Source organism: Ornithorhynchus anatinus, chromosome 5 (assembly GCF_004115215.2).
Source record: "Ornithorhynchus anatinus isolate Pmale09 chromosome 5, mOrnAna1.pri.v4, whole genome shotgun sequence".
NCBI lineage: Eukaryota > Metazoa > Chordata > Mammalia > Monotremata > Ornithorhynchidae > Ornithorhynchus > Ornithorhynchus anatinus.
Window position 1 is genome coordinate 48108055 of NC_041732.1, and position 23480 is coordinate 48131534.

The 23480-nt window shown below is 47.5% G+C and overlaps 1 protein-coding gene across 8 annotated transcripts in view; it reads left to right on the forward strand.

The window, feature by feature from the left end:
• The window catches only part of CPEB1 (cytoplasmic polyadenylation element binding protein 1), a 69537-nt gene that overhangs the window by 22401 nt on the left and 23656 nt on the right, over positions 1-23480 (forward strand). For 7 of the 8 annotated variants that reach the window (XM_007666270.3, XM_007666269.3, XM_029065541.2 and 4 more), the window contains exon 3: positions 7360-7548. In XM_007666270.3, the coding sequence (XP_007664460.1) occupies positions 7360-7548 (189 nt within the window). Of the gene's footprint in view, positions 1-6986; positions 7096-7359; positions 7549-23480 lie in introns of those variants that run through there. The other variant, XM_007666273.3, reaches the window with a different exon arrangement.

Below are 23480 nucleotides of genomic sequence, written 5' to 3' on the forward strand. Positions count from 1 at the left end.
GCCCCCCTTTAGTAGGATGGACTCCCCCTCATCCCCCATGCTGTGAACCCTGGCACAAAAGCCCAAACATCATGGTCCACTCCCTGCCAGCTCTTGTCTAGTGGCAAGATTGGAGTAGACACCCGCTAGGGAATACTAGGTCCATGTGGCATTATAAGAATGATGGTCTCCTGGCATAAGAGTAGCTAGAACAGGGTTACAGCCCAGAGTGTCCTATTAAGCCACCTCTGGTGGTACCAGGAAGTTGAGCCTTGCAAGCGTCTTAATTTTCAGGTTCTTAACTAATTATCATCTAACAGAAAACTGAAGTACCTGGTTTTGAGGAAAACCAAAACCTCAAGAAGCTGTCACCAGCCAAGGTCCCTTTTGCAGTTGTCTAGCCACTTTAGGTCCCTAGGAGTTAATCTTAGCCCTGTTCTTTTCCAGTGCTGCTTATTATTATTGTATTTAGCATTTACTATGTGTCAAGCAGTGCCCTAAGCCCTGGGGTAGATACAAGTTAATTAGGTTGGACACAATCCCTGTCCCATAAGGGGCTTACAGTCAAAGTAGGGAGTAGGCCTGGATCCCCAGTTTAGTCAAGGAAACCGAGGCACAGAGAAGTTGTGACTTGCCCAAGATCACATAGACAACTGCCTGACCAGGATTCGAATCCAGGTCCTCTGACTCCCAGCCCCGTGTTCTTTCCACTAGGCCATGCTGCTTGAAATAATTATTAAAATCGTATTAAGCACTAGGGTAAGTACAGACTAATCGGATGAAGTGCAGACCCTATCCTACGTGGATCACAATTTAAGGAAGAACAGGTATCATACCCCCTTCTCAAAGTTGGGGAAACTGAGACCCAGTGGTGATGTGTGACCCTGAGCAGGACAACAGACCAGTGGCAGATCTGGGATTAGACTCCCAGACTTGAGGTCATTCCACTAGGCCATGCTGTCTCATGAAAAGAGCTAAAGCTACTTGTTTTTTAACTTAAGATCCAAGTCTATTTTGCAAGATTAATACTTGCTCTTTTAGCCCAGAATTTGAGTACAGCAGAGAATCGAGTATTTCACTTGTTCCCTTAATGGACCTTGATGCCCCGTGTCTGTGTTCACAAAAAGCTGCTTCACCAAGGAACAGCATATGGATAGTTAAGGGTTTTTTTTGGCTGTTTGGTTTTTGTGTGTGTGGTTTTTGTTGTTGTTGTTGACTGGGTGTTGGCAGGGATTGTTGCAGTTGCTGCTCAAGACTTTTTGTGTGTGAGAAGCTGTATCCTGCATAGATGCCCCCAGTTCTGCTCTAGTGTAATGATTTTGGTATTTGTTAGGCACTTACCATGTGCTAAATACTCAAATAGATGAAAATCTGGTCCCACTTGGGCCTCATAGGCTAAGTAGGGAGAATAATAGGTAACGAACCTCTATTTTACAGATTAGGCAGCAGAGGCACAAATGTTAAGTGACTTGCCCAGTGTCATGCAGCACATAAGTGGTGGAGCTCAAGCAATTGTATTTTTTGAGCACTAACTGTGTGCAGAACACTGTGTACAGAAACGCTGTGGGGCTGGGAGGGAGGTTAATTGAAGGGAGTAAGTCAGGGCAATGCAAAAGGAAGTGGGAGGGGAAAAAAAGCTCTTAGGTAAGGAAGGCCTTTTGGAGGAGATGTACCTTCAATAATTCTAATTCAGTTGTATTTCCTGAGCACTTACTATGTGCAGAGTGTTGAACTAGGGGAAGAGCATAGGGAGCAAGTCAGGGTGACACACAAGGGGGGAGGCAAGATGATGGAGTGCTTTAAAGCCAATGGTGAGGAGTTTTTGTTTGCTGCACAGGTGATGGTCAACCACTGGAGTTTTTTGTGGAGTTGGGGGTGATGTGTCGTGTTTTTGTAGAAAAATGATCCAGGCAGCATAGTGCAGTATGGACTGGAGTGGGGAGAGACAGGAGGGTGGGAGGTCAGCAAGGAGGCTCTCGCAGTAACCCAGGCGGGATAGGATAAGTGATTTTATTAACGTGGGAGCAATGCAGATGGAGAGGAAAGGGTGGATTTTAGTGATGTTGTGAAGGTGAGACTGAAAGGATTTGGTGACAGATTGATTATGTGGGTTGAGTGACAGAGGAGTTAAGGAAAACGCCAAAGGTACAGGCTTGTGAGACGGGAAGGATGGTGGTGCTGTCTACAGTGATGGGAAGGTTGGGGAGGACAAGGTTTGGGCGGGAAGATAAGGAGCCCTGTTTAGGATGTGTTTGAGGTGACAGGAAGTTATCCAAGTAGAGTTGTCTTCAAGGCAGGAGGAGATGCGAGACTGGAGAGAGGGAGAGAGATAAAGGCTGGAGATGTAGACTTCAGTAAGGCTTTGAAGGTGGGAGGAGTGTAATTGTCAGATACGATGAGGGAGGACATTCCAGACCAGAGGCAGAATGGGAACGAGAGTTTGGCGAGATAGATGAGATAAGGGCACAGTGAGTAGGTTGGCATTAGAGGAGTGAAGTCTGCGGGCTGGGATGTGGGATAATAATGAGGAGAGGTAGGAGTGGGCAAGATGACTGAGTGCTTTAAAGCTGATAGTAAGGAGTTCTGTTTGATGCAGAGCTGGAATAAGAATCCAGATCCTCTGACTTCCAGGCCTGTGTTCATTCCACTAGGCCACACAGATTCTCGGGTGTTCTCGATAAGCCCCAGGTTAAGGAAAAATCACATTGTAGATATTGCCTCATCCTTCTGCTCAGATGGTGCTGCTGAGTCACAGCAAGATGGTATTCCTAAGTGTCAGAGTGAATGCCTTGCATTCTGACTCTTGCCACTCAAGAAGTGAGCGTTGCTTGGATACCAGTGATGAGAAGATAGGTGTGTCCCACCACCAGTTTTTCTTGCAATAGTGGTGTTGGCTTGCACTGAGCCATCCTCAGTCTCACCCAGTTCCTCTATGCCCAGTGGCATACAGGGTGAGGTGACTGGTAGGGAAAACGGGTGCATTTTATTTGTCCCACGGTAAAATATCTTCAAGGCCTCAACAGTAGCAGACACCTCTGTTCCATCTTTGGGTAAAATATTCAGAGCAGCATAGCATGAATCAGGGGAATCTTTTTCCTTTCTCAGGGAAGCAGGATGTAAGAGAACGGTCGGAAAAAAGAAATTAGACTCCATGCAGCTAGGCCTCCCAGAGTTGGAAAAAGGGCAGGAGGATTTTCAGGTAAAGGCAGTTTCGTGGGACAAGGCAGCTTCACCTGAGTCCTGTTTCCTGAGTCTGCCCTGTTCTCAGCAATTGTCTGACTGCAAAACTGTGTTCCCTGCCTGTTGCCAGTGGGAAAAAGTTCAGTGGGAAAAGCACTCTGAAAGAGAAAGCATCCAAAACATCCCTCACCCATTTTCCAGGAGGAGGCCTTCCTCAGGCTACACAGCCTCACCCAGTGTGTTGCTGCCTTGGGCTGAGAGTGATGGAGTCCTTTCTCATCTTCATTCGCACCCCTATCAGAGGGGTAGTAATAATAAACTGTGATATTAAGGGCTTACTCTGTGCCAGGCACTGTACTAAACGCTGGGGTAGATACAAGCAAATTGAGTTGGGCACAGTCCCTGTCCCACATGGGGCTCAGTCTCATTCTCCATTTTACAGATGAGGTAACTGAAGCACAGGGAAGTAAAGTGACTTACCCAAGGTCCCACAGCAGACAAGTGGCGGAGCTGGGATTAGAACCCACGATCGTCTGACACCCAGGCCTGTGCTCTGTCCACCATGCCATGCTGCTTTGTGAAGCGGTGGGAAGAGGAAGTTAAATGTCCACCCCCTTGACCACCTCTGCCTGGAGTTAGGTAACTCCATTTCCCAGAAGCCCCTTTTTCTGGTGTAGTAGACAGCTGCAAGGAGGAATAGCGTATCTGCCTTTCTGTTGCTTGGGTCCAGTACTGTTGAGTGAGAGTCTCTCCCACAATGGGTGTGCCAAGACATGGAAGTCACAAGGGATTCAGTGTGGCCTAGTGGATAGAGCCCCGGGAGTCAGAAGGACCTGAGTTCTAATCCTGGCTCTTTCACTCTCCTGCTGTGACTTTGGGCAAATCACTTCTCTGTGCCTGTTACCTGGGGGTTAAGATTGAGCCCCGTGTGGGACTTGGATTGTGTCCATCTGATTTAGCTTGTATCTACCAAGGCACTTAGTATACGCTTAACAGATGTCATTTAAAAAAAAATCAGTAACAAATGCCAGTTGCAGGTAGTGAGAGAATGGGGAAATAGAAATAAAATTAAATATTGAAGCCATCACACTCTTCTCCGTGTTAAACGTAGGGCAGGGGAACCATGGTTCCCAGAAGCCTCCCTTTTTCTTGATTAATCTGTGGAGAGTTAATGGAGAACTGAGGAGTCTTTACCAGGTTTCCTGTCTGATTTTGGGTCTTCACCCCAAGTGCTTTGGTGTCCACATGTGCATTAGTTATACTGTACTCTCCCAAGTGCTTAGTACAGTGCTCTGCACGTAGCACTTAATAAATATGATTGACTGCATTTCCGGTATGCTGAATCCAGACAGGCATCCCCTAATACCTTAACAGTGCATGGTCATCAATCAGTGGTATTTGAGTGCTTACTCTGTGCGGAGCACTGTACTAAGCGCTTGGGAGAGTATAGTACAACAGAATTGGCAGGCATGTTCCCTGCCCATAACACAAAATGTGAGCGAAAATGTGCTTTTTGGGAGAATTGGTTGTACCTGTATTCTCAGTGCTCAGTACAGTGCTCTGCCCACGGTAAGCACTTAATAAATACTATTATTCTGTCTTTGCTCCCACAGACTATTTAACTGTACCTACAAAGAAAATGTAGTTGCCTGGCCTATAACTCATGGATCAGGTCTTGAAGTCAGGGTGGCCATCTGTGTATACTCCTTTACATCTCCACCATTTCACCTTAATCCACTCACCCTGGTGCATTGATGCCTCAGGATAGAGGGATGCACATTGGGCGGAAGCAAAGAGGAAAGGAAAAAGAGGCCGAGAAGCCTCTCAGCGGGTCTCGGGGCATTCCTGGCTGTGGCTTCTGGGCATCCCGGTGGCAATGGAATCTACCAGTACCTGCACCCCAACACAAGTGATCTAACCCCTGACTTTTCTGTGAGTTGATAAACTCTGGGAGTGGTGGTCTTTGGGAATGCTGGCAGTCACACCGATCTGTCTCTCCCCATCTAGGAGTCCAGTGGGCTCCGAGCACGCAGTTTTCTCCACCTCCACCGCCACCTCCTTCCTTTTCCAGCCAGCCTGGGCACAGAGAGTGCTGCAGGAGGCTCTCTGCCAGCTGGTTCTGCAGTGAAGGGAGCTGGCCCCTCCGAGCACTAGCTGATATGCTCTCCTGGAGATATACCATATGGCATTGTCTCTTCGACCACCCCCCCATCTTCCCTCTGTTCCTCAGTGCCCAGGGTGAGGGCTGAGGGAGCTGCAGCATAGTTGGGAGGACTCTCTCTTTAGCAGCAGCATTTATCCCTCAGAGGGGTCTCTGAACCCCAGAGAGGTTCAGAGCTTTGTCTGGGCTGCCAAGAGCTTCATGTCTTCCCAGACAATGCTTGCTTTTCTTTTTTAAAATATTGGCTAATTTGCAGAGGGGATGAAATCTCGACTAAACTTGTACCTGAAGGAACAAACCGGGAATGACGAGGCAGCCTCCTGATACCCCCTTAGAAGAGGGAAACTTAGCATTTGGGTTTGTGGGAGGAGCATCTTGGCACTGGCATATGTAGGTACCACTCTAAACTGTGGCCAAAGGAACTGGGAATGTTTTTGTTGGTTTTGGTTTTCTTAACATTTCTTGAATGCATTATTCCCTGTAGAATATAAAGAGGCAGTTTTATGGCAGGTAGATTGGAGAAGCCACTGTTCTGCTGCAGGAGGCAAAGTAATAATCTTAACAGTTGCCCCACTTATGATAGGTGGAAGAGTAAACACTGAAGAGGCTCCTGCAGCCCAGATGCAGTAGAACTCGCAGAAAGATCAAGAGACTTGCCTGGGCAGAAAAGGTTGTTGGTGGAAGGGTGGGAATCTTGGGGCACCTGTTGCTTTTGGGTTTGCTCAGTGGCTTGCTTGGGTTACAAACTTGTCTTCTCAGTGATTCAGACTTCAGATACACTGATCATTTGGGGTTCTTGTGGGATCATAGAATCTCCGGCCCCTCTTTCTTTTTTCTGCTTTTGTTGCTGTTGAAGGGGAGACTCAGATGCTGAACATGTTGCTGTTTTTTTTCATCGAAATGTCTGTGCTCGCATGTGGGGAGAGTCGTAACAGAGGCGATGCTCTCTGGACATAAGAGTGGACACACTCCTTAAACGTAAATACCCTGTTTTGGATAAGGATGTGGGAGAGTGGTATGCTACTCCTCATGAAGGGTCAAGGCCACCTGCTTCCAGTGGGGCTGCAGAAAGTCTCCTGTGAAGTCATGACTAATGGCTTCCGGAGCACTCCTGTTGTCCTTCCTCTTCTCCCTGCGCCTCAGGCTCTGTCACTTTCATTGTGACATGCAGTCTCGAACCCGTCTGCAACATAATGCACTTCTCCTGTGGTTCAGGGCTTTTTTTTTTATTTTTTTTTTTGAAGGTTATCCATATTACTCAATGGTAAACAATGCAGAGTCAGTGAGACACCAGGGCCAAGTTGAAGCAAATAGATTATGCTAGCAGAATTGTGAAGCTTTGCATTGGACTGCTAAATCAGGGCTGGAGCCAGCAGCTGGAGAGAGTCCAGGGCTAAAGTGTTTTTTGGGTTTGGGGGTGGGGAGGAACGGCAGATCTGGGCAGCACTAAACAAACAGTCTGCTCTGTCTTTCTGTCGCTACAGCTATTGCCGAGAGGATTTCAGTGTTGAGCCTTCTGTCGGCTCTGCTGTAGCTCCGAGCTTGTTTATGCTGCTTCCGTGGCTCGGGTCTCTTCTTTTCTTTCTCTCTCTCTCTCTCTCCCTATCTCTCCCTCTCTTCCCATTTCTCCTCATAACGGCACCTTCTTTCCTTCCTGTCGCCTGTGCCGTCTCTGCTTCGGGGGTGGGGGGGGAGAGCTCTCTTCTCCTACCTCCTTATTTTGTAAGAAATGATGCAGTTATATTGCACGGCTGAGTGATGTCACTGGCAGCACGGTAAGCATCAGCAGCCTGATCACATGCTGGCCCAGTCAGTAATGCAGACGGGATAGGAAGGTGGGGGGCGGGGGGACTGGATGTATGTATGGCAGTCATTCTAGCGCTTACGCCCCCAAAAGTACCGAGGGCAGTGGTTTCGGAGCGGTGCCGGACTGGACCAGGAGCCGGAAGCTCTGGAAAACTCCTTTTATTTTAATATAAATATTTTTTAAAAAATACCTTAACTCTTAGGGCTTCTATCTGTTCTTCCATCCAAACCAGACTTCCCGGACTCTGAAGGATCAGTTGCAAGCAGGATGCTTTTCCCCACCTCTGCGCAAGATTCTTCCCGCGGTCTCCCGGATGCAAATGACCTGTGCCTTGGCCTCCAGTCTCTCAGCCTGACCGGGTGGGACAGACCTTGGAGCACCCAGGACTCTGATACTGCAGTACAGAGCAGCACACAATCTGGTAAGGGACTGCCTGCTGACACCCAGCAACAGTTGGGGATCCCCTGTCTGGTCCGCCCCCCCCACCCCCTTTTAATAGAGATCTCTTTTGCAGAAGGTAGATGGCTGTGAATTGAATCAGAGGAATCAGACTGCAGAGATTTTTCTGAACCATACACCCTGAAGTTGTAAATGTACTTTTGAGGGGCAAAGGGTGAATGGGTGGAAGTGTTTAATAGCCGCAGCGCTTGCTTAAATTGCTAGAAGTAACCCACGAGGGCCCAGATCCATCTTGGAGATGATGTAGCAAAATGCTTCTAGGTGGGGAGAAAAGGGGTTGAATATGTGGTGTTAACCCCGGGATACTCACCCCGGAGACTTGGAAAGCTAAGGCCGGGGGCGGGCAGGTACGCAAATGGGACTGGCCTCCTGAATGAATAGGTAGGCTTACGGGCCGGTACAATCGAATGTACGTGGATAGAGGTGAAATGTGGTACGCGCTTGGAGTTTAGCACAGAGAAGAGGGAAAGGAAGTCGACACCTTCTGCCTCTAGAGATGGCGCTATTCTGAGGTGGAGTAGGAGGGGAGAAGACGCACTTGTCAAAATGCTTTGTGTCAGTTAGCCTTTAAAATGAACGACCTGGAGCTTTCCTTGCCCTGCTAGCCCCTCTCCCTTCCCTGTCTTCTCCAAAAAAAGTTTGGAGGAGAGTTAACTCAATCCTGTTCTAAGAGAAAACAGTGAGTAAGAATACTGGAAAGGTCACAGGATACCAGGACAGCTTTAGTAATGACGGGGAGAAAACTAGTCCTATTTTTGTAGACCTAAAGTGAAACTTCCTTTAAGGCTTTGGTCATGGGAGTCAGAAGTGGCTTTCACTAGCAGACTGCAAATATGGCAACAAAGTACTGGATTGTTGAAGTATTTTTTTTCCTGCCCTCCAACCCTCTTAAAACGCAGATCTTTTTTTAGAACACTTTTGCAGGGCTTGGTGCCCTAGTATATGTGTGTCAGTGTTTATATAACTTTAATGCCCAGCTGCCTGGGTAAAACCCCAGTGGGTACTTCTGTTTTGAGGGGAGGGGTCTTGAAACAGGGAGTGAGTTGAGTGATTCTCTTGTCAAAAGGGCCTGGGAAAACTGAGTCTGAGAATAATCATTAAAATAATAATGCCGCTGATGGTATTAAACTTCAGATTCTGTGTTAGGTTGGTTCATGGCAATGCTTGACATTTTGACAGGGTTGGCAACTCACCCTGGTTACCACAGAAACTCTCCCCCTTGAAGTGGTTCTCAGATAGTATCTTGCCATGGCTGCCATTGCAGCCACCACAACGAAACACTTAGATAAAGGATTTGTCACAAGTGGAGCAGCAAGCGCACGTTCCAAGTGAACCCATTTTGATTTTGTTGGCTGCACCGTGGCTGTATCTGAGGGCGACCTAGCTGTCCGACATGCAGCCCTTTCTGTGGTCTAGGAAGCTGGCTTTCCCAGTTGAGGCTTTCTGGAACAAAAGATCCAGGAAGCCCCACAGATTCCCATGAATTGCCCGTTCTACACTCCCAGTGCAGACACCTGCACAGGTGCTATATTCAGTTGCTTGACCATCAGTTCTGTGTAGCTGACACCTGTGGGCCAGCCCAGGTAGAGACCTGCCTCATCTGTAGGGCGGTCGCCTATATACTATCAGAAGGATAAATAGGCAACCCGCCCCCAGGAGAGAGACGAGAGGCGGGGAAGAAGGAATATTTATTTATATTAGTGTCTGTCTCCCCTTCTAGACTGTAAACTCGTTGTGGGCAGGGAATGTCTGTTGTTGTACTCTCCCAAGCACTTAGCCCAGTGCTCTGCACACAGCCCTCAATAAATACAACTGACTGACATATAAACCCCAGTGGGGTCCCGGCCAGCACTTAGTACCCCCAGGTTTAGTGGCAGGAGCCACTGCGCCTTCGTTCCAAGTAGGGTCAATCAGCCTCCTCCACAGTGAACCCCAAACCCACATCCTGACCCCAATAATACAGTCTGCAGTTTTACTGCAGGTACAGAGCAGAGCGCAGCTCTCTATCCCAAAGCCCTGGGTGCAGTCTGCTTCCGTTGGAAAGCCACTTGTCCAGAGCTGGGTCTTCTCCCCCAACCCCTTTCTGACAGTGGTTTGATTTCACTGGGGTTCTTTCCCCTTTGGCATTAGCAGTAGATCTGCAGGGCTAATTTGGTTCTCATATTCTAAGATGGTATCCAGCGGATATCTCTTCCAGAAATAGGCCCGTAGTGGAGAATGTGCAGTTCCTTGCAACTTCAGGGAGGGAACCGGTAGCCAAAGCAACTCGATATGTGGGGGAAAGGTGGAGTATATGAGATGTGCTCCTGAGGGTTAAAATTAGTCTATCCGAAAATCCCAATTCCAACATCCTAGACGTTTATTTCTCCCTGTCCTCCCCTTTGTTCTGAAAACCTGGGAATAAGCCCCGATTTCCTAACCCGCCCTCATCCTCCACACTCCTTGAAGAGTTCAGTCTCCAAGAGTGGGATGCGCAACTCCTACCAAGCAGCTGCTTTGCCAGATCTCTCACCCAGGCCAGTGAAGCAAGAACACGCCTGCCAGCCCCCGTGGCTTTCCCAGCAGTGAGTCTAGTGAAACTTTCTGGAAAGAATCATAGTTCTGAAAAAGCTGGGGTTGCTTGGGCAACCTCCTGAGGCAGAGTAACAGCAAGTCCAGGGAGAAACCTGGTGAGCCTGTGCTCCCTCGTTGGAGATACCGACTAGGGTACGAAGTAGTATGGCCTAATGGAAAGAGCATGGGCCTGGGAGTCAGAGGACCTGGGTTTAATCCTGGGTCTGCCACTTACCGGCTGTGTGACGGTGGGCAAGTCGCTTCATCTTTCTGTCCCTCAGTTCCCTCATCTGCAGAGTTGGGGTTTCAATACCTGTGTTCCCTCCTACTTAGAATATGAGCCCCATGTGGGACCGGATTATCTTTTATGTACCCTAGCACTTAGTACTGGGTTTAGCACATCGTAAGCGCTTAAAAAATACCACAGAAAGGACAGTCAGTCAAAGGACTTTCCCAGCAAGCACCAGCTTCCATCACTACCTTAGGCATTTGTCTTTGAATCAGCCATTCAATGGGGTTTATTGAGCACTTAATATGTGCAGAGCACTCTACTAAGCAGTGGAAGCAGCATGGCATAGTGGATAGAGCACAGGCCTGGGAATGAGAAGGTCATGGGTTCTAACTCCAGCTCTTCCTCTTGTCTGCTATATGGCCTTGGGCAAATCACCTTATTTCTCTGTGGCTGTTACCTCATCTGTAAAATGGAGGTTAACAATGTGAGCCCTATGCAGGACAGGGACTGTGTCCAATCCAACTTGCTTGTATCCACCCCAGCACTTAGTACAGTGCCCGGCTTAAATACCGTAATTATTACTATTATTATTAAAAAGCACTTGGGAAAGTACAATGCAACAGAATTAAGACACGTTCCCTGCCCATAACAAGCTTACAGTCCAGAGGGGGAGACAGACAGAAATGGGGGAGTGGATAGAGCACAGGTTTGGACGTCAGAGGGTCATGAGTTCTAACCCTGGCTCCGCCACTTACCTCGTGTGTGGTCTTGGGCAAGTCACTTCACTTCTGTGTACCCCAGTTCCTCATCTATAAAATGGGGATTGAGACTGTGAGCCCCATGTGAGACAGGAACTGTGTCCCACCCAATTTGCCTGTATCCTACCCGGTGCTTAGTACAGTGCATGGCGCATAGTAAGCATTTAACAAAAACCACTATTATTCATTTATAATATTTTGAACTTCAAAAGTATGTATTTGGGTGAAATTAATGGTGAACTTCATGTCCTCTGCAACCTCTTGAGGTTTAAAACTTAAGGGCATTTATTTGTAGCTGGATTTCATGGGGCTCATGATCTGGTTTCTGTGAATTGGGTAAAGAGCCTCTTATTTAGGGAATCTGGGGCTCTTTCTTTTGAAAGCTTTCTTCTACGTCTTCTAGTGAGCCACACTGATCATGTACCGACCATATAAAGTGGACGTGCTACCACCTTCTGATTCTTTCTCGATTCAGTGCTTCTGGTCCTTTGGCCTCAGTGTCACTATCTAGCCCACTTGCCAAGCTCTTTAACTAGAACTGTTTTGGGTGTGATGGGTTACATTCGGCTCAGTGGCTTTGGGCTCTGTGTGTAGAGTTGTGGTTCTGTGAGTTGATGCCATGTAATATTCCTTTTCTGATTCCATTTCTAGGGGACCTGGCTTATTTAGAACATATGTTTCTTTCTGCTCTCACTGACTTAAAGGAGCCTTCTAGAAATTTTCCTTGTGCCCAGGGCTCCCTTACTGATGCTAAAGACATTTCTTAAATCTGCCTCGTCCTCTCCATCCACACTGCTGCCATGCTGATCCGAACATTCATTATCCCACCGTGATTACTGTATCAGCCTCCTCACTGACCTCTCTGCCTCCGATTTCTTCCCCACAGGAGTCTTTACTCTCCTGCCCCAATCGTTTTTCTAAAACACCATCCATTCCATATCTCTCCACTCCTCAAGACCTCTAGTGGTTGCCCATCCCCCTCTGCATTGAACAGAAACTCCTCAACATTGGTTTTAAAGCACACAGTCAGCTCTCCCCCTTCTGCCTTATCTCCCTGATTTCCTACTATGCACAGCCCACACACTTTGCTCCTGTAATACCGATCTACTCACTATAACTTAATCTCGTTTATCCCGCCACCATCCCTTTGCCCAAATCCTCCCTCTGGCCTGGAGCTCCCTTCCTCTTCATAGCCGTTGGACCACCACTCACCCTGTTCAGGTTGTATCTCTTCCAAAAGGCCTTCCCTGTCTAATCCTCCCTTCATCACCTTTGATCTTGGGTCTGTACCCCTTAAGCACTTGGATTTTCCACCCATCCCCCATAGCACTTCAATTATAAATGGTTATGTTCACATTTCAATGTTAGCCTCTTCCTCTAGTCTGTCAGCTCCTTGAAGTCAGGGATTGTACTTTCCTATTGTATTAAATTGTCCTCTTCCAAGATCTTAATCCAGAGCTGTGCACACAGTAAATGCTCAAATACCATTAAGACCAGTCAGTCAAAAGGTATTTAGCGAGTGTCAACTGTATGGAGCCCTGCACTAATTGCTTGGGAGGGTAGACCAGAAGCAAGAAACACAGTCCTTGCCCCGAGGACTTGGAAACTGATAAGGAACCTAAGCAGATATGTTTATGAATAGCGGGAGGATGAACAAGGATATAATGAGGAGGAGTGTCAGGACCAAATGATTGAATAAATTGTTGAATGTACATACAGGCATAAGAGCTGGGGATGTGAGTGAATAAATACAAGTGTTAAAAGTAGGTGGTGGCGGATGCAACTTGGAGTTCTGCGAATTAATCAGGGATGACTTCTTGGAAAAAGTGGAATTTGACTTGTCTTTTGAAGGGGGAGAAAGTTGATCTTTCAAGACTGGAGATATGAGGATAGGTGTGCCTTTCTGCACAGACCAGTAGGACTCGACACTTTCTTCTCCTGCTCCTCTCCTCCCTTATGTCATCCGAAGGGTGTTAGCGCATCTCAGTCTCAAGTCTTCTACATGTGGTCCTAGTTTCAGTGGGAAATAGCCATAGGCTCCAGGCCGGAAGTTAAGAACCAGAGCTTTGAAGACAATCCCCCAGGGTCTCTCAAGTGAAGAGGATTGTCTTTGTAAGCAAAATTACCAACTAAATTGTGTAGTCCATACAACTCTTCTTCCCTACCTCCCCCACACCTACCCTATGCAAAAAAGCAGCTGAGGGGACTTTGGCGGGGGGGGGGGGGGGGGGGGGGCTAACTCTAAGAAGATATCGCTGTAGACATCAAAGGACTTGTACTTCAAGGAGAAATTCCATCCTTCTCCTCCTTTCCCCTCTCTCCTAATGAGTTAGCCGAGATGACCCATTTTGTGTTTTTTTGGTTGGTTCCCCCCCCCCCCCCCCAATGCTACGCATAAAGCCAGAACTTCTAGCTAGTTTGACTCATTGGGACACTGACTTGATGCAGCTGGGAGAGCCTCCCAGGATCTGGCCAGCTGGGCCTGAATGGAACAAGAACTAGGTTGTCAGCATTTTATGGAAACTGCAACCCAGGTCCCTTCCAAAATAGCCTTTTCTGTATAAAGTCAAGTCCCCACCACACTCCCATTGCCCATACTGCAGTCCCCAAACTTCCTCTCTTTCTGTGACTATGGTGCTACTTGCCTGAGAATTTCAGTGCTTACCACAGCAGGAATTAGAGAACAAAACCCAGAATAGTAAAGCTGGCAAAACAAGGTCTGCCTTGGGCAAATACAACTAGCTGCCTCAACTGGAAACAGATTTGCTGCACTTCCTTTCTCTGGACTTTGTCTTGTCACCATTTGATGACATGGATGCTCTTATGGAAGGTCCGTTGCCTTGAATAATGCAGGAAGTGGGACAGGTACCTCTCCCTGTGGCTGGCCGTAGCTGCTTGGTCAGTAGTGAAGTCACTGCAGCACAGATCTGCTTTTGCACCCTGGCACCTTCCACCTGCACCTGTTTCTAAGTTTGCACTAGGCCAACCGAGTCACCCAGGCTGGTAAGTAATCTAGCACAGCCATTTGTCCAGTCAGCAACAGACAAGGGCTTGAATAATGTGGCCAAGTGGCCATGGGTTTGGCAATCCGAAGGACCTGGGTTCTAATCCTGGCTCTGGCACTTGACGGCTGTATGACCTTGGGCAAGTCACTTCACTTCTCTGGGCCTCAGTTACCTCATCTGTAAAATGAGGATTAAGACAGTGAGCCCTGTGTAGGACCTTTATCTAACCTGATCAGTCTATATCTACCTCAGGGCATAGAATGGTGCTTGACACATAGTAAATGCTTAACAAAAATCATCCTCACTATTATTATCAGTCTGTTAGGGGCTTACTATGTGCCAAGCATTGTCCTGAGCCCTGGGGCAGAGATGAGGCTATCAGGCCAGGCGCCCTTTCCCACATAGGCTCACAGCCTAAGTTGTTAGGAGATGGGTATTGACTCTTCATTTTTACGGATGACAAAACTGAGGCCCAGAGAAGTTAAGTGATTTGCCCACAGCAGGCAAGTGGCGGAGCCAGGATTAGAACCCAGACCTGTGTTCTTCTTGGCCATGTTGCTTACCCCATGTGGAAATAAGATGTATTCACAAGAATCTGTTCATAATATGGCCCACTCTTTATCAGGCTGCCCAGGCTCCCTTCTGTCAGGGCTACTCTAAATAAAATATTGTAAATTAATCTACAGGATCAGTCGAACATGTCGACCCTGAACATCCTGATTTGGGGGTTGCTTTTACTTGACAGTGGGGCCAAGGGTTCATAAGCTACTGGGGCAGAGTGGTACTGTAAGGCTCTGTAGACTGTTGGGGTGGATGATTCTCAAGCCTCGTCATTTCAGGTCTTGTATACTGAGACCCACCTGTCCCTGATCAGAATAGGGCCAGCATCTGGTTCAGCACCCAGTATTTCATTCATTCAATAGTATTTATTGAGTGCTTACTACGTGCAGAGCACTATACTAAGTGCTTGGAATGTACAATTCGGCAACAGATAGAGACAATTTCATGTTTGTGCTACTGCAAGTCAGGGTGAATTGTTATAAGCCTCCTATGTATGCCAGATATGCAAGGTTCGGCATGCTGAGAGATTTTATTTATTTGCCCCGTGACTCCTCATACGCAGATCTCTCTACCCAGGCTGCTTTTTGCTACTGAAAGTCATTCAGGGTTCTGAGAGCTATTCCTCCATCTACCCACCTTGTAAAGCTTTAGCATAATATTTGTGGTGTTGAGAAGGGATGTACAGTTGATCTTTTTCCTTCCTCCTCCCGGGAAAGGTGCTAAAAATGTAGATTAAATTCCTGATTCTCTGATAGCGGTGGTGTTGGCCTAATATTGTGTATTCCTTCCAGACCCAGATGCCCTCGAAGTCAGGGCTAGGTCTGGTGGACACAGATGATGATAATAATATTATAAAGAAGCAGTGTGTCACTTAGTGGAAAGAACACAGGCTTGGGAGTCAGAGGACGTGCATTTCTAATCCCAGCTCCACCACTTGTCTGCTTTGTGACCTTGTTGGGCAAGCCACTTAACTTCTTTTTGCCTGTTACTTCATCTGTAAAATGAGAGTTAAGAATGATGGTATTTGTTAAGCACTTACTATGTGCCAGGCACTGTACTAAGCACTGACTGAGCCCCACGTGGGACAACCTGACTACCTTGTATCCACCCCAGCGCTTAGTACAGTGCCTGGCACAAAGTGCTTAACAAATGCCATAATTATTAATATAATTATTATATACTTGATATCGTTAATTATAGAAATCATTATAATCTTTGTTAAGCACTTACTATGTGCCAGGCACTGTACTAAGCACTGGGGTGGATGTGAGCAAATCGGGATGGACACAGTCCCTGTCCCATGTGGGGCTCACAGTCTCAATCAGTGCTCAGGGTTATGAGAGCAGGGTCACCCCTCCTCCAGGGAGAGCTGGCATAGCCTAGAAGCTGTAGCTTTGCAGAGGTGTAGACGGGAAGGGTAACGGAGAAGAAATGACATTCCTCCTTTAGGAATCAAGCATTCCTCCATCGAGCAGACACCAGTAGCCTTAAGCTCAATTTGTCATCAGGGACTACTGCGTGTATCTCTAGATGAGGACATGGTGAGAGGGCTTGAAATGTCTTGGGAGCAGACCCTGAGCAGACGGCAGCTAGAGGGATGTTTGGGATGATGGAGGAAGAGGCACCGAACAGGGGGTGCTCACAGTCAGTGCTGACACAAGCAGGTACCTGGTGCTGAGAGTCCCGTCCACCTATACAGTCTGCAAGAGGGCTGTGTCGCCCATCTCTCCTGGCCTGCATCCCTCGCCAGTTTGACCGGACCCACTCCGCAGTGTCCACGCCTGAAAACTGCAGCCATCCCGAGTTTAGCTCTAAGGCTCAGTGGCTTGGTATCTTAAGACCCCAGCCTGGAACTGCCCCCTCGGTTGCCGCTGCCAACGCCACCAGACACTGGGTAGCTTTGTGCTGCCGCGGAATGCTTTCAGAAGGTTCGAGCAGTGACTCAGCGATTAAAATCCACAGGAGCTGGCATAGGAGGGTGGAAGTGCAGAAAGTTAACAATCAGTCTAAAAATATTATTGCTGATTTGGTCTCCTGCAGTAGCCGTGTGCTCATATTAATAAGCTGGAATTCTGTTCCAGGCACGCCTTTCTACAATTTCACTAAAATCCTCCTGCAGCTTCTGCCAGGAGCTCGCCGCACACAAGAGGAAACAGCAATATCTCCACTCGGGGGCTAGGTTTCTCCTAACCGAAGTCACCTCGGATGGACATTGAGCTAGCGTTTAGCTGCTCTGACTTCAGCCAATTGGGAACTCTCGGCGAAGAGTAAGCTAAAGTTCTAGCTTGTGGGAATGGACAGTTTTCTCTCTGACTTGTCTTGAGGAGAAGACAGTTTGTCACAGGCTCTGGAACGAACTGCTTTCCTGCCCCTCCTCCTCCCCGCCGCCGTCTCCTCCGTTCCCTCCATCTTCTACTTTTTCCCTGCACTGATAGCAAAGACCACTCAATAATCTTCGTGTCTTCTGTTCGAATTCTGTCAGGTAGCCTTGTTTACCTCTAAACCCCTTTCCTTGGGGAGGGCCCACTTAGCCAGCAGTAGCAACTGCTGCTTTTATCAGAGGTAGAATTGAGCTACTGCTCTGTGGCAGGGGGGACCTGTTAATTTCATTCGCAGTAACCCGTCCACATCCTGGACTGGATTAAGGGAACCGTTGATTGTGGGGAGAAAGGCCATGTTGCCAAAGTGAGCCCTTTCTTCTACCTTTTTCTGTGAAAGAGGGAGGTTAATGGGAAGTGGTCTTGCGACCTAAATCATTGTGCGTCCCTTGCCACCTCCGCAGTGACCAGTTCCTCTTGAATCTTTCTGGTTTTAGGGCGGTGCCATAGATTCTCAGTGTAAGGGGGAAAGGTTACAGTGAGGCCCGGATTCCAATTTCCTCGTCAGCCAGTGGTATTTTAGTGAGCACTTATCGTGGGCAGATGCTACTAAGCGCTTGGGGAAAGTACAGTGCATTAGAGTTGGAGACATGATCCCTTGCCCACAAGGATTTTGCAGTCTACAGACTGGGATTGAGAAGCTTCAGCATCTCAGGAGAGAAATGTGGGAGTTCTAATCATCTCAAAAAATGCAACTTTGTATGTGTCTCAGCCCACGTGAACAGCTGGGAGACTAATGAAACTATAGCAGGTTAATTGTATTGAGTGCTTACTGTGTGCAGAGCACTGTACGCGTTTGGAAGAGAACAGTTTAACAGGCACATTCCCTGCCCACAACGAGCTTACAGTCTAGAGGGTCTAACAAGTATGTGGCCCATGTCATCTTACACTAGTACAGTCCCTGTATACTGTAAGATATTAGTGGGCAGGGAACATGCCTACCAACTCTGTTATATTGTATTCTCTGAAGTTCTTAGTACAGTGCTCTGCACTCAGGTGCTCAATAAATGCCATCTCTTACATTGCTGCCTAGAGTAAGAAAAGTGGAAGATGAGGCATTTCTCCTTTGAACAAAGATACTTTCCTGGGTGATACAGTTCATTGGGCTGAGAGGAATAGCAGCCCTCAAGAACACCTGTTGAGAAATGCTGTTGATTGAGATGCTTTTGACTTCTGGAAGGAATTTACCATGAAATGCCAAATATTCTTCACTCCAGAAAAAGAAGCCTCCCCTTTCCTCTGATGATCAAGTTATCAGTAGTATCTTTCAGTTGGCAACGCCTGGAAAGCTTTTTATGCATCTTCCCCTGCTTAAAAATAAGCTAAGAGGCCTGGTCTAATCTGTCAGGGAGTTTATTCGTTTGAGTGAGGCAGTCAAACCACGTTTTAATTCGATAGGGTCTTGGTTAAGAGTTACCCTGTGGGTGGAGAATGGGGAAAGTGAGATGCTACTGGGAAATGGCCCTCTCCTAGCATAAGAGAAATAGAGATGGGTCATTTTAAATTTAATGGGCACAAAAGTGCTTTCACCTCTCCTATCTCTTAGGCTTGGTTGGGGCAAACCTAATCCTAGTTAAATAATTTGTGAACATCCTCCTTCTGTACTGCAGCTTTCAAAAACCCATCAGCTGCAGAGTCGGATGATAAGTATGGTACTTGTTAAGTCCTCATTATGTGCAAAACACTGTTCAAAGCCCTGGGGTAGGTACAGGCTAATCAGGTTGGACACAGTTCCTGTCCCACGTGAGGCTCACACTCTTACTCCCCATTTTACAGATGAGAGAACTTGCCCAGAGAAGCTAAGCGACTTGCCTAAGGTCACACTGCAGATGTGAAAGAGCTGGGATTAGTACCTGGATCCTTCTGACTCCCGGCCCGTGCACTATCCACTAAGTCATGCTGTCTCCCTCCCCTCTCCCCCCCATTTTACTGTGCTGCCTCCCCAAGACCTTCCAATCCGTTTCCATTAAATCGATAGTTCTTACTTATTCTCTTCGAGCAGTTCCTATGCCCCACATCAAAAGACACCCCACAGGTCTTCCCATGCTGCTGAGCTGGAGGGGGCCACCTTTGCACCGTAACAGCCCAGGGGCACAGTTGCAAATATGGACACCCAAAGGATTTTAGAGAAGCCAGGGTTCTGTACTTGTTTGGAAACTGCAGGCACTCCCTAAAGGCTCCTGGCTAGTGGGGTACAGGAGGAGATATACTGCTTGTGGTGCAGCGAATGTTTGCGATGGGGGTCGGGGGGTTCTGACTGAAACGGATGACCCAGAGGTGAGCAGATCTGTTGGCGGAATTGGGGGCGGTAATGGCCCCGTTAGCGAGAGGGCGGACTTTCAAAGGATGGGGAGGAGGCCACTAGCCAGCCACCAAATTCTACCTGTTTACCTGAGCAACTTCATGTAGAGGTCACTTTGAGGAAGTTCTGGGACAGTGGAGTGATCGTAAGTCTGCAGTCTCATGGACAAACCAATGCTGCCATAAATAGCTAGCCTTGGCTTTCTTCCAATAAGAGACAAAAGTGTTAACAGCATTGTGGGTATTGCATTCAGTGGTGCTCCTCCTTGCAGTGGTTTTGATCAGCTGACATGGAGAAAGACCAAAAACAGAAGGGAATAACCTATTCCTCCCCCAAGAAAAGAAACAGTTTGTCAGGAATAGGGTCGGGATTGGATTGAACTGGCCCCAACCAGGACCTGGGAAGGAAAGAGTGAGAGCAACCCCAGCGTTCTCCCTAAGTGCTAACCAGTGATGAGCCCAAAGGGCTAAAAGGGATCAGGAGAGGGGGTGTGATGTTGGATGCTCATTTTCTGGCCCCAGTAACTGCATATTTAGGTATAAAACATGTTTCATCCAGATCCTTTAGTGTCCCCACAGATCACTGAGGTCGTACAAAGGCAAATGAGGTGTTTGCAAGGCTCCTCAGTTGACTTCAAAATTTCTCTTGGCAAGGAAAATTTGTATTTTTAACTCCAAGCTCCATTAGGCTTTTTTGAAGTGGTTGTGAAAGCAGTCTTCCATCACAATGGATGCTAGGAGCAAAGGAGTGTTTTGTCTTTAACAAGTTCCTTACTTGGACCTGTGTAAGCTATTGTGGCCTGTTCATTATGGCTGAAATCACCCGGGGAATGGACACTACATTAATGTGGTGTTTACGTCTGAGTCCCAACCTTCACTACCTGTCCCTGGAGCTGAGTGACTTATGGTATAATTAGAGGTATAATTTCTAAACTGGGAAAAATGGCAATTAAGTTCCTGAACAGTAAGCTCTCAGTAAATATCCCGGGGATGTGGGGGGGTTGGAGAGAGTGTCTCTGGTTTTGTTGTTTTGTTTTTATTCCTTTGCTTTCGACTCTGCCAGGTGAGATTCTGAGGCTGTTGAGCAGTTTGTATAGGGTGATCTTCGATTAACATTTAATACCATGTGGAAAGATGTTATGGACTCTGCAGTGTAGGCAAGTCGTAGACCAAAGCTTGTACTTAAAGGGTGAACCTCCCTCCAGAGTTGACTCGTGACAGTGACAAAGTACTAGTTCTTGGGGAAAGGAGATGACGACAGAATGGGGGTGGCAGAAGAGGGCATTGGCAACTGTAGGGAAGTGAGCCGAGCTCTGTTCTAGCTGTAGAAGCTTGTCTGCTTTCTCAATGGAGCCATTTATAGGGGTGTTCCCTGCCAGGCTCAATCAATTCTTGCAATCAGACTTCAAACCTTTTGGCAGCATCTTGTGCAGTGGCTGCTGCTTAGAATTTTGAAGCTTTCCCTCGGTTCCTACTTATTCTGCAGCGAGGAGAAGCAGGCCGAGAAGTGGGGTGGCACTTGGCTGGGTACAGTAAGCTGTCCGCTGTGGTTATATCCCTTCCCGAGCCTCCCCAGTCATTCATCTTCTTGCCCCTATGGCTTCTTCCCCCTTCCGCTTTTTGGAATTGGGGGCTTAAAGCAGGAAGGAACTTAGTGTGGGCAGGGAACATGCCTACCAATTCTAGTGTATTGTACTCTCCCAAGTGCTTAATTCAGTGCTTTGCATATGGTAAGCGCTCAATGAAAACCATAGAGCAGTTGATGGATACTACCTAGCCTTACTCTCCTTTCCAAGATCCAAGCTGGAGAGAAGCTAATCCCAGAACTCTCCTTCTCTAACTACACCCCAGCTTGCATTCGTTATTCTTCTCAATCTAAACTTACCGTACCCTGTTGTCGTCCCTCCTACCTCCAACTTAATATTCATGTCCTGCCCTTTCAAGTCTGCCAAACACCATTTTCCGCATCTTCAGAGCCTTGCTGGAACCCACCTTCTCCAGGAAACTTTCCCCAATGTATTTTTTTTTTCCTTTTCCCCCTGGTTGCATCCTCCCTACTTTCATCTCCATGGTCCTGTGCCGATAATGCGCTTTAAGCACTCCCATCCATAGCACCCTTGTACATGTCAACCTGTACATATTAACTCCCTCCTCATACTCCCTGTCCCTCTGCCTCTCATCTGTTTCCTCTAATGACCTGGCTACCTACTTTGTTGACGTAAATTGAAACTATCAGGTGTGTTCTCCTTAAAATCTCCCCTGCCCTTCTCCAGTCCCTACCTCCCTCCTGCCCCTTCTTTAACGCTCCCAACTTTCCCAGCAGTATCTCAAAAGGACGCCTACCTTCTCTCAAAGCCCACCCCCTCCATCTGAGCACCCAACCCCATCCCTTTACATCTGTCAAAACACTTGCCCCCTCCCTGAATGCCATCTTCAACTGTTCATTCTTGAACGGCTTCTTCCCTACTGCTTTCAAACATGCCCATGTCTCCCCATTCTAAAAGGGGAAAAAAACCTCCCTTGACCCCATGGCTCCCTCCAGTTATCATCCCATCTCTCTCCTACTATTCCTCTCCAAACACCTTGAGCAAGTTGTCTACATTCACTGTTTAAAGTTGTTCTCCTCCAGTTCTCTCCTTCACCTCCTCCAGTCTGGTTTTCATCCTCTTTGCTCCACAGAAACTGCTCTTTGAAAGGTCGCAAATGATCTCCTTCCCAAATTCAACAGCCTCTATTCTACCCTAATCCTCTTCAACCTCTTGGCTGCCTTTGACATGATCAGTCATCTCCTTCTCCTGGAAATATTTTCCAACCTTGGCTTCATTGACACTGTCCTCTCCTGGTTCTCTTCCTGTCTGGCCACTCATTCTCAATCTCTTTCACAAACTCCTTCTTCTCTGCCTCCCACCCGCTAGCTCTGGGTGTCCTTCAAGGTTCAGTACTGGGTCCCCTTCTATTCTCCATCTACATCCACTCCCTTGGAGAACTCATTCACTCTCATGGCTTCAACTACCACCTTATGTGGGTGGATTCCCAAATCTACATCTCCAGCCCCTATCTTTCTCCCTCTCTGCAGACTCGCATTTTCTCCTGCCTTCAAGACATTTCTACTTGGATGTCCTCCCATCACCTCAAATGTAACATGTCCAAAACAAAGCTCTTTATCTTCCCACCTAAATCCTGTCCTCCACCTGACTTTTCCATCACTGTAGACAACATCACCATCCTTCCTGTCCTACAAACCCATCCTTGATCCTTCTCTTTCATTCAACCCACATAGTCTATCACTGAAACCTGTCAGTTCCATCTCCACAACATTGCTAAAATCTGCCCTTTCCTTTCCCTCCGAACTACCACATTAATCCAAGCACCTAATATCTTGCCTTGATTACTGTATCAACCTCCTTGCCTCCTGTTTTTCCTCACTCCAGTCCATACTTCACTCGCTGCCCAGATCATTTTCTACCAAAATGTTCAGTTGTTGTTTTCCCTACTCCAAGAAACTCCAGTGGTCGTCCATCCACCTCTGCATCAAAAGAAACTCCCTACCACTGGCTTTAAAGCCCTCAAACGCCTTGCTCTTTCCTTTCTGACCTCACTACTCTCCTACTACAACCCAGCCCCCACACTTTGCTCCTCTAATGCTAACCTATTTACTTTATTTCCATCTCACCACTGACCTCTTAACCCCATCCTACCTCTGGCCTGGTACCCCCTCCCTCTTGATATCTGTTGGACCGGTATTCTCCCCACCTTCAAAGCCTTATTGAAGGCACATCACCCCCAAGAGGCCTTCTCTGACTCAGCCCTCATTTCCTTTCCTTCCACTCCCTCCTGTGGTGCCCTGATGTGCTCCCTTTATTCATCCCTCCTCCCAGCCCCACAGCACTTATGTACGTACCTCTGTTTTTATTTCCATTGTGTGTCTACCCTTGTAGACTATAAACTTGTTGTGGGCAGGGAATGTCTGTTAATTTACTGTAATGTATTCTCCCAAGCATGTGCTCTGCACAAAGTAAGCACTCAAATATGATTGATAGCTCTTTCACCCTACTAGTTAAACATATTTACCTATTTTTTTCCTCCCTCCACTCCTGTCTCATCTG